The 10813-nt window shown below is 43.2% G+C and overlaps 1 protein-coding gene across 1 annotated transcript in view; it reads right to left on the bottom strand.

Annotated features, from left to right (window-relative positions):
• Nucleotides 1–337: 337 nt before the first annotated feature.
• The window catches only part of TTC17 (tetratricopeptide repeat domain 17), a 109603-nt gene continuing 99127 nt past the window's right edge, over nt 338–10813 (bottom strand). The window contains exons 23-25 of the mRNA XM_006258298.4: nt 9558–9677; nt 5969–6112; nt 338–1172 (exon numbers count right to left, since the gene is read on the bottom strand). Of these exons, the coding sequence (XP_006258360.2) occupies nt 1041–1172; nt 5969–6112; nt 9558–9677 (396 nt within the window). The 3' untranslated portion in view covers nt 338–1040. The remainder of the gene's footprint in view (nt 1173–5968; nt 6113–9557; nt 9678–10813) is intronic.

The following is a 10813-nucleotide window of genomic DNA, read 5'->3' as shown; positions in this document are numbered from 1 at the left end:
CTACAGGCTACTATTTTGTTCATAAACATAACTTTTATTTTGTTCCAAGTATGTGCCCTTGTTGATTCAACAATGATGTCTGCAGAATCAGGTCCTTCACCAACCAAAGAGAAGATTGATTTGGAAATATTCTACCTAACTCATTTGTTAATTATCTTTCTCTTTCTCTCTTTCTTAGCAGCTGAAAGTTGTTAAGGCTCAGGGAGAGAGAGAGAAAGAGAGAGACAGGGATAGTGTAAAACCTGCATCTTATTTTGAGATGGGTAGAAATACAGTGACCGGAGTATTAGTAAAACAGACTCAGGTCTGCAGAGGACTATGAATACACAGACAGATATAAAACCTCTTATTTTAATTTTACCTGATTAGTTTCTTTTGATCATATAGGTAAGATACAAACCATTTAAGACTTATGATCTCCTGTTGTTCTCACCATTCTTTAGGCCCATCTTCCAAGAGAAATAACAGTATAAAAAGGCTTGATGTTCCTAAAATACATTTTTTAAACTAAGAATAGTTTTAAATTATGTTCCCTTCTCCCCAAAAAACTAGCTCAGAGCTGGTAACACTGCAATATGGACTGGACAAGACCTGGTAAAGCATAAATTTCTGATGGATGATGAGCTAATTATAGCTTCTTGCTATTTGGCACAGGGATGTGCTTTGCATTTCCATTGACTTAGATGCTACAACATGAAGCAAGTTATTTTCAGTGCTGTTACCAATTTGAGCATTAAGAAAAAAACCTAATGGTGCTTGGGTCCTGGGGCAGGTCATGGACTTGTGAAAGTTTCTTGGCTCAATATTTACACGTTTTAAATCATGGTTTGCAAAATGTATTTATTTCCCAAAGATGCTCCTATATCTGAAAACAAACAAACAAACAAAACCCCCTTGATCCAAACCCCATTTCTTTCTGAGAGTCTTGTTAGAGATATTGACTCCTTGATTTATCTTAGCACACTTCATTAAAAGCAGAATAGAAATCGATGACTTTGTTTTCTTATTAAAAAAAAACAACAAAAGGAAGATGTTGATCTTTAAGGAGACCATCGTTCTTTTTTCATAAGTAAATGACACTGGATGGTGCGGATTCGATTCTTTGCTGGTGCAAACTCAGGCTGGAGTTTTAATGTTGATTCATACCATTTCATGGCCTTTTCAAACTCCTCCTGTAAGGATGGGAAGATTGCAAATATCAGCTTTCAAACAAGTAGACACTGCAACATATTCTATTCACTTCCTATTGTAAATTTTTGAATAGTACTGCAGTGGACCATTGAATGAATGTGTGATGGTTTAATACTTCCTTCAAATACACTTCATGGATTTTACATGGCATATGGCCCCATCCTGCAATGTGAGGAGACAGTGGGAAACTGAGCATGCTCAGCACCTCAAAATATAGGACCTTTAGTCAGGAAGTGTTTGTAAAACACTTTGATAACCTTCAGTGAAAGAAGGTAACATGCACGGTACTGTAGTTTACTTCTTTAAAAGACATTTTCTATCTTGTTCTTTTGAACAAGTCCTGTAAAGTACTGGAAGACATAAGCTAGTGACAGGTGTTCATTGCTAGCACTGAAAATTTCCTGCAAATGTGCAATACTAGAAATTCTGATGAAAAGGTGAGCATACAGGTATTCCAGCCTGCAGCAGCTCCCTCTCCCCTGTGGGCAAACTAGGGCTGAGCTTCAGCCCTGGGGAAATGTTTCCCACACCTTCTGCAGACCACAGCCACCCCAGTCTGGAGAAGGATGCGAGGGCAGCGGCAGCTCAATTATTCCGTGTCCCTTCCACACACCAAGATCACTGGGAGAAGAGAGATCTTCCTGGTTGGAAAGACTCCTTTCTCTGTGGTAGTCAAAGTTCTCTTCCGTGAAAAAACCCTTGAATAGCCATATGTTCTCTTTTTGTGCTGGAAGAAAAACATGTTTTGCACAAGGTCCATACCCAGAGCCTCACTTGGAGTTAAATTCCAAGGTTCTCACTTTCCATTGACTCTATGAGTGACCTTGCTCAAGTCACATCCTCCCTCTGCCTCAGTGTCTCCATTTGCATGTGATATTGCATCCCAATTAGGTTACAGAGCTTAATTCAATCTAAAATTCTTAGCTGAAACATACAGAGTGCTGCTTGTAATTGTTACATAGGCTAATTTAAATACAAAAAAAATATGGCTTTTCTATCATTCAAACAGGAAGGAGCATTTCTTGTGGAATTGCTCAGAAAATGCTCCAAATTAGTTTCCCATGGGAAGACTGACAGGTAAGTAAGTTGCAAGTGAGGTTAGGAACCAGGGACATCTTTCATGTTTGTTTGGTTATAATAATTTCTAGTTAGTGATATAGGTAAGGGCATTTTTATAGTGATTTGAATATACTTTGATGTCCCTTTTAGTTTTTATGTCCCACAATTCTGCAGTTTTTGCAGCATCTCCCATTTTCTCTCTTTGATAAATAACCAACATTTCCAATCTATAAAGCAATTTCCTGGTTAAATCTAATGAATCAAATACATCAACACGTCTAATGCTGTGCTGGGAGCTACCCTAACTTTTTGATATTTAGCCCACTGGGTCAGATTACACTGGGCACAACTACATGAGATGCTAAAAGTGCAGAAGATTAATTCCACTGCGCATTACTGCATCATGGCAAAAGCTGTGCTAATGCACAGTAGAATTGGTCTACCGTGCATAAAAATCACCTAAAAGACCAATTATGATGCATTGTTAGTATTACACGTAGCAATTTAATGCACTGTAATTATGGTGCATTAGCGCACATATAGATGTGCCCACTGTAAATCAGACTGGTGTAAATCTGAAGTAACTGCACTGCCTGCTGGTAGAGTTGTTCTGATTTGCACTGAGGTAACTTGATTTGCACTTGGAATTGGAAAGGAATTCTTCCCTGTTCCGCTGTTCCTTTGTATCACCTAACTTGTACCACTCAAGGGCTGTGTCCATATGAGCGTGGATGTTTGCTCCCCTGGGGACAGGTAGCAGCAGTGCAAGGTGCTCCCCTGGGAATGCCCAGGCTGTGCGCTTTGGTGCGAGGCAAGTTACCCTGGGTAGGGAAGGCGGGGCTGGGGCCGGGACTGGGCTGGGCCCAGCAGCCTTACCTGGGGTCCTGGGATCCTCCTCGGCCTGCAGCAGCAGTGATTCTGCCTCATGGAGCCTGGCCAGCAGCTGCAGCACAGCTCCAGGTGGCCTGGCTCTGCTTTAGTGGTGTATGCTGCCCATGCATACATTGCTCTATTTTTTTTTCTGTGGGTTTGGTAACAAAAATAGAAGAGGAGCAGCAAATGCAGAGGCAGCACTCCCTTGCAACACAGAGAACATCTGAATGTGTGGTTTGTGGTGGCGCATATGTGTTTGCAGCACCATATACTGCATGACCATGCTCAACTGGACACAGCCAAAAGAATTGGTGAGTTTTTATTCACCAAGGCGCCCCCGGGGGTTACAAGAAATAATGGCCACAAGCTAGCAGAGAGCAGATTTAGATTGGACATTAGGAAGAATTTCTTCACAGTTAGAGTGGCCAGGGTCTGGAACGGGCTCCCAAGGGAGGTGGTGCTCTCCCCTACCCTGGGGATCTTCAAGAGGAGGTTAGATAAGTAACTAGCTGGGGTCATCTAGACCCAGCACTCTTTCCTGCTTATGCAGGGGGTCGGACTCGATGATCTATTGAGGTCCCTTCCGACCCTAACATCTATGAATCTATGAATAAAAGGAGTATCTAAATCCAGGAAGTGATCCCTACTATGTACAAAGTCAGTTCTGCTGCCCCACAAGAGCTGTCTGGGAAAGAGGAATTCTGGAGGCAGGGAAGAATATATTGAAGGTGGTACAAGGAAGGCACTGCACTATCTTCATTTTAAAGAAGTAACAGCAACACACATCTTTATATGAGAGCTTTGCAACCTATTCTCACAAATGATCCCTCAGATTACGATGGCTACGGATAAGAAGGGCAGCACTACCTATTTGCCAGATGTCACTGATTTCAATATTAAAAACACTGTGTAAGCTTATTTAAGAGCACAGACAATTTTGTGTGTGAACTTTCAGCTCTCACCTCATTAAGGTTTGTTACATTGTTATGAAAGCACCTTGCTTTTAACAGCGGCTTTGAAATGGGCAGTTTCAAACCTGCTTATAGAACAGCACTGGCAGCAGTTTAGATGGAGTAGAGCAAATGCCATTCTGAATCTAGGACAATTTTCTGAATACCAAATAAGCCCACTTTGTATGACTTAAGACTTTCTAGCTGCAAACCAAAATCTTGACGTGACTAAGACACAAAACTAAAGACATAAAACTCTTGAGATGCACGTGCCCCAGAGTCAGTGATCTGTGCACAGTGCCTTGCTGAAAAATAATTTGTTCTTAAATAATTTATTTTAGAAATCATATTTAAAATGTCCAGGAGCTGCAGCCTGTTTGCAACCCAAGCAGAATGGGCCATATTCAATTTGGATTCGTCCTGATTCAGGGGACAGTGATTTGATTTGTTGATTTGGATCACTTCCCCAATTCAATCTGGCCGAATCTGAATCTGAAGATTCGATGCCGATTAGAAGAATCAGCGATTTGGCCATAGACACAGCTTTAAATGTTTTTTCTACATACCTTGAGGTACCAGGCACGGCTCATGGACACTGAGATGGTGCGGTGCATGGAGCGTCCCACAGGAGCGCAGGGAGGCCCCCTGCGTGCTCAGCGATGGACCCAGAAGTGGACTGGAAGTATTTCCAGTCTACTTCTGGGCCTGCTGCCAAGCGCATGGGGGACTCCCCATGCCCACCTGGCTCGGTGATTGGCTGTGGGGGGATCCCAGGTGCCCTCCCAGGCCCTCCCAGACCCAGAAGGCACCAATCACTGAGCTGGGGGACAGGTCCCCTGCGCACTCTGCGGCAGACCCAGAAGCGGACCGGAAGTACTCCTGGTCCACTTCTGGGTCCTCCACCAAGCTTGCTGAGGAGCCCCCTAAGCTCACGTGGGATGCTCCATCTGCCCCACCATTTCAGCGTTCACGAGCCACCTGATACCTTGAGATATGTAGAAAAAACATCTAAAGCTGCGTCTATGGCCGAATTGTCAAATATCTCCGAATTTCTCCAAATCGATTCGGAGGGTTCTGATTTGATTTGGAGAGATTAAAGGGTCTCCTGATTCCATTTGGATTTGGAGATTTGGCCGCCAAATTGGGCCAAATCTCTGACGAACTGAATCAACAACTGAAGCGTCACATAGCCCTATCATTTATCCATTTGATGCTTTATCCCCACTTTGAATAAAATGTATAACATGAGTCCAAGGAGAACTGAATAATTTAAATACACATTAGATGCACACTTGATTTTAATCAACAGGAAACAGAATCATAGGCTAAAAGAAATATTTACACAATTTATCAGACAAACTATCCACTCTTGTACCACTTATGTCTTCAGACCAATAGTTCCCAATCTTCTTTACACGGGAAACCCCTACCACTTTTGGTCCGAGTCACTAACTGAATTTTTGTGGGGCTCATGAACTTGTTTGTTAATGTTGTGACCACACTTGGGATTTGTCCTCTGGCATAGCAATTGCAGCTTTAGATTGGAAATTTTCCAGGGCAAGGACTTTTTTTTCTTTGCCTCAAATTTTATGCATTGAGACATCATTTCAAGGGGAGATTAAGTAGTAGCAGCTTGTTACTGTTATAACAAAGGCTTTCCCATAACTTTATAAGACCAGACAATGACAATACTAGCTAAGTATTAAACAGTCAGTGTAGATTTTGGACTCATCTAAAGACTGTATTTGATGGAGTACTTCTTCCTTTGTGGTTTTTACCATCTCCATTTTCCATCTTTTGCACTTCTAAGCATATGATTCTAAGGCTGGTTGTGAGAACAAAGTTGCTTTTACCAAATGGGAAGATGGGGTACAGCTTTGTGGCTGAGCACTCACCATTGCTACATAGACGTTTGCCAGTGTGAAATGATTAACAACAAAATGTGGGGCTATTTCTACTGCCATGCGAGCCACGATAATGGCATCATTCCAAAGCTTTGCATTGTGGAAGATGTTCGCTAGGCTTATTAGTGGTACATCCTGAAAAGAGAAGAGCAAAAGAGACAAATAGAATGGGGCAGCACAGACTGCTTACCTTTGAGACTGAATCAGATAGCTTGCAATGAATTCTACCGCAGAGGAGGCCCCACCACCTAATCAATTTTACTGGATTACTTCTTTGAGAGGGATATTTTATCCTTCTTTTATTACACAATTCTGAAACCTAAGACCATATAAATCCAACCTCTGTAACATACACATGCAAAAATTATGTTAGTGGAATGTTAAGGTTGCAAACTATTACTATTCATTCCATCCAGGAAGAGCACACACCAACTGCAGATGCTTCCTGAGCCTGATGGAGGGTTTTTAAACCTGAAAGCTTGCTAAGAAAAATTTTTCCAACTGTTTAAGTTGTTCTAATAAAAGATAACAGATTCACCCAAGAACCGTGTCTGCCTATGTCCTTAGGCCAACATGGCTACAACCTACAGCCCTGTAAGGTTGCAAACTCAGGTTAACGAAACGTTACGTCAGTCCCCTTCCCTATACGAATTGCAACATGTTTTTTTACTATACATCCACATGCTATTTTTTCCATAGATGCCTGCCATAGCCAGTGCACAGGACGGATTCTGCTTCATGGAGATGAAACAGAACTCTGTGCTGAAGCAGACTGTTGTCTAGAGGACCTCTGCTTCATTTGCTGCAGAAGCTGAAAGGTGTGTGGAGAATGTGCCAAAGGACTGCAGAAAGAAGAAGATTAAGGTAAGGCAGAGCCTCATGGTTAAGCTACGTAGTGAAAGATGTTGTGGAGATCTGGATCTTATCCCTGCCTCTGACAGAATGTGTGCATGATGTTGGTGAAGTCACTTAAACCAACCTCTTTGTAGGTGGTCACTAACTGCATGTTTCTTATTTTCTGAGTATGGAACCTGAGACCCTTGTCTGATTTGCAGAAGGGCTGAGAACTGGCAGTTGCAACTGAAGTTCAGTTATGAGTGGGGTGCTAACTAGCACATGGATCCTTGGAGGGTGGAGGGGAGAGCTACCTCACCTCCTCAGATTTATTTTCCCTGTTATAGCAGTGGGAAGGGGACAAATTCAAGGCAAACCTCCAATAATTAAATTTTATACCTGGAATATGTTATAATATATAAACTTATAAGTTTTCCATACAATCTAATTATTTGAGGGGGGTCTTCTTATATTCTGGGTCATTTATATTTGAGTAAATATGATAATACCCCTCGGGCTCAAATGGGCTTTGAGAAGATAAAGTTACTGAAGTTTGTGAAGCACTCAGGTACTATAAGTGACACAGAAAAGCCCATAAAGAAATTAATAATTTATTGTGCACATGAGGGTTTGAATAGTTTGCCATGAATAAGGCACAGAGCCCACACAGGATAGGATGAAATATTGAATAGCTGCTTATTCAGAATCAGGTTTCATTGAGAGTTCAAGCTGAAGCCAGATTTCCACAGAGAAGGCCCACATGTTTCTCTGGAAAGAGTAGCACCTTCATGCAGGAAGACAAGTCCAGATGTTGGAAAGCAGCCTGGTCTCAAGCAATTTTGTGAGCTTGCTGGAGGCTGGGCAGCACAGCAGGGCTATGTTCTTCCTAGGCTGGCAACATGCTGGAAGCTGCCAATTGTGTCACTCTCATACCTCCCACAAGACACACTGCTGAAGGCACATTCTGGAAAGCCTTAACCAGTTAAATAAAAAGAAGTAGGCAAATAAATAAGAGAGCTGGTGGGGCTGAACCTGTATGTTTTCTGGGTTCCAGTCTTGCTGTATGAACCAACAGCAAAGTAAGATCAACTTGCAGCAGGAGAAGTGACACAAATTCAGTGCTGTCAATCACAGAGCATTTGGACTGGGAACTAGAAATGCAGTAACTTTTCTATTCACCCATGTGGTCCATATCAGAGTATTCTGAATGCCTCGTAAATTCTAAGCACCTCTGAGATCCTCCCAACAGCTCTCTGCAACAGGAATGGACCTTACTCCCTTATGCCCTGTACTAGGGCTGGCCACTCACAGGCCAGATCTGACCCAAAGAGCCATTTTATACCTTCCATGGAGTTTAGGAGCTTCTTTGGCATTTCTGCGGCAGGGGGCTTAGGCTGTGTGGCAGAGACAAGAGGCAGCAGCGATGTTGCAGGGAGGCCACGACTGCAGCTCCAGTTCCAGCTCTTTTGGTGCAGGCTAGGTTGGAAGTGGTTCATGCCCAGAGCTAAGCTCTGTTAGAATGTCCCCTGCTTCAAAATGCTACCGCCTCCTGCTGTAATATGTTAGAGCTAGGGGCCTAGCAAATTCACGATTTTGTGGGCAATGCCTGCAATATCCATGGAAAAAACAAACAAATTTATAGTGAATAAATGCTGGCTTCTCAGAGGGAGCCAGCAGTCCTGAGGGCGCTGCAGCAGCCCACTGGGTTGGGGAAGTGGTGGAGGGGGCTGCCTGCTTGAAGGGCTGGCAGCAAGATGGCTGCTGCCCCCGTGCATCACCACTGACTAGCTGCAAGGGCTGCCTGTCATATGGCCCTGTCCCTCTCCATCAGTTGGCAGTGAAAGGAAGGACTGCATGACAGACAGCCCTCACAGCCAATCAGCAGTGAGGGATGGGGCCCCTTGGCCAATCAGAGGTATGGGGGGCCTGCTGCACTCTGCCTGAGAAATGGCTCTCTGGCCCCATAGTCTACCCATGAAATTAGGGGCAGCCCCCTCGAATTCAGGAGGTCCCTAGTTAAAGTATATTAACAAACCCTTACTGACCGAAGTAACCAAGATTTTTCCAGTGTGATAGGTAAATTTATCTAAAAAGGCCCCACAATGGGGAAGTGAGGCACAGAACAATTGAGTGGTAGGCGCAAGAACTCTGTCACAGAGCTGGGAAGAGGACTCAGACTTCATGAATCCAGACCCATGCTTTAATTATAAAGCCCTTCTCCTTCCTTTCCTCTGCAATTCTAAACCCAGCTTCGCTATGGGCTCACTACACAGTCTTGTGCAAATCAGTTTGCTCTACGTATCAGTTTCCATAGCTGTAAGATGAGGCTAACCATCCCCAAGGGTTTATTGTTGGAGCATATTAACAATCCCTGGGTTTTAGAAATAACAAATTCCTTTCCAGTGTAATATGTAGATTTAGGAAATAGGGAGCTTGGTCAAGGAATTCACTTGTGTTTTAACAGCATGCTTGTCTTTTGCTAGGAGGCAGTCGCTGTCCTGAAGGAGGATCTCCTACCAATCTGAGTTCAGAGAAGACAGTTAACTTCTGCACACATTTAAGAATACAACTTATATTAAAGAGATGGGTGATAACCGTAAGACCTTCACTAGGGGACTGGTTAATATCCTACATTAGTGCACTTAGCATGTATATAGGCTGGGATTGATGACAACCAATTTAAGTTCCAGCTCCCTCTTAGTCACAAGAGGGAAGAGATGTCAGTAGAGAGCAGTGTTGCACGCACCTTCATGTGATATGGCGCATAGTTCAAGGCCTGCCGCAGGCAGTCAATTGCCTTCTTTCCTTGGCCTTTCACCCTCCAGTAAAGAGCTGCCATGCTGGAGAGGACCCAAGAGGTCTGATTCTGGAAAAAGCAATGGAGTAAGGAAAACAAATTTCCCAAACCCGCAGTGAGAAAGTCTCCCCACCTACACTTTCCTTTCATATTCCCCACATATCCAGAAAGAATGGCTATCATTTAGAAATTAAATGAGGAACTGTTACAAAAGACAGTCAGAGATATTCTTTATTTAAAATGTCATAGCCAAGAAATGAAAACCCTAAGGTCAAATCATTTACGTTGCAAAATTAGGTCCCTGAAAAATTAGGAAATTCCTCGGTGATGTTATCTGAACATTTAAAAAGAACCCAGAAGTTGGCTGAAATGTATTACTGTTTCCAATGAGTTGTTTGATGCAGAGCACCACATCACAGGTGCTATGTAAAAGTGGAGGGTGATATTAATGGAGCAAATAGTAGGAGATTAAAAAAAAAAAAGTGCTAAAAGTACAATGAATGCATACACATATGCACACAAAAATAGTTAAATAGTAGTCTTGTGTTTTTGGAATTGTAATTGTGCTCAAGGAATAAAAAACCTAGAGATGGGAAAATGGCATTCTCTATCTTTATCAGTATATTGGGGAATATCCCTGCTCATCACATGGGAGATAGGTTTCATTCCCTGATAGGGAAAAAGGCTGCTCTTTTGGCAGTTGGACCAGATCAGTGGGGGCCAACCTTTTTGGCAGACATGCCACAAATCAGCTCTGCACCCTCCTCAAATGCCTCTCAGATCCCCTATCCCTGTCTGATCTGCTGCTTTTGGCTCCCAGCCCTGTCTCCCTCCTTGATCTCCTCTACTTCCTGTTTCCTTCCCTGTGCTCTCCGTCTGATTTGCTACTTTGCTTTCTGCTCCCTGCCCTATCTGCTGCTGTACTCCCCGCTCCCTCCCCAGTATGCTGCATGCCACACAGAGTTGCCCATACCACTTGTGGCACCGGTGCTGCAGGTTGACCACCTGTAGATCAGAAAACCCTGGGGATCCCTTCTAATCCTATGATTCTATCCTACTGCAGCTACAGTCTAGTAGAGAGGCCTACTACTAGTCATTCAGGCCAAATTCTTGGCTCATTTTTGCAGGTGAAAATGAAACCTGACTTCACCGGCAGGTTTTAAGTGTGTCAGCAAAAAAAATGGTCCTTCATCTCTGACATCTTA

The sequence above is a fragment of the Alligator mississippiensis genome, chromosome 2, assembly GCF_030867095.1.
Source record: "Alligator mississippiensis isolate rAllMis1 chromosome 2, rAllMis1, whole genome shotgun sequence".
In the NCBI taxonomy this organism is placed as follows: Eukaryota; Metazoa; Chordata; order Crocodylia; family Alligatoridae; genus Alligator; species Alligator mississippiensis.
This window is presented reverse-complemented; position numbering and strand designations above follow the sequence as displayed.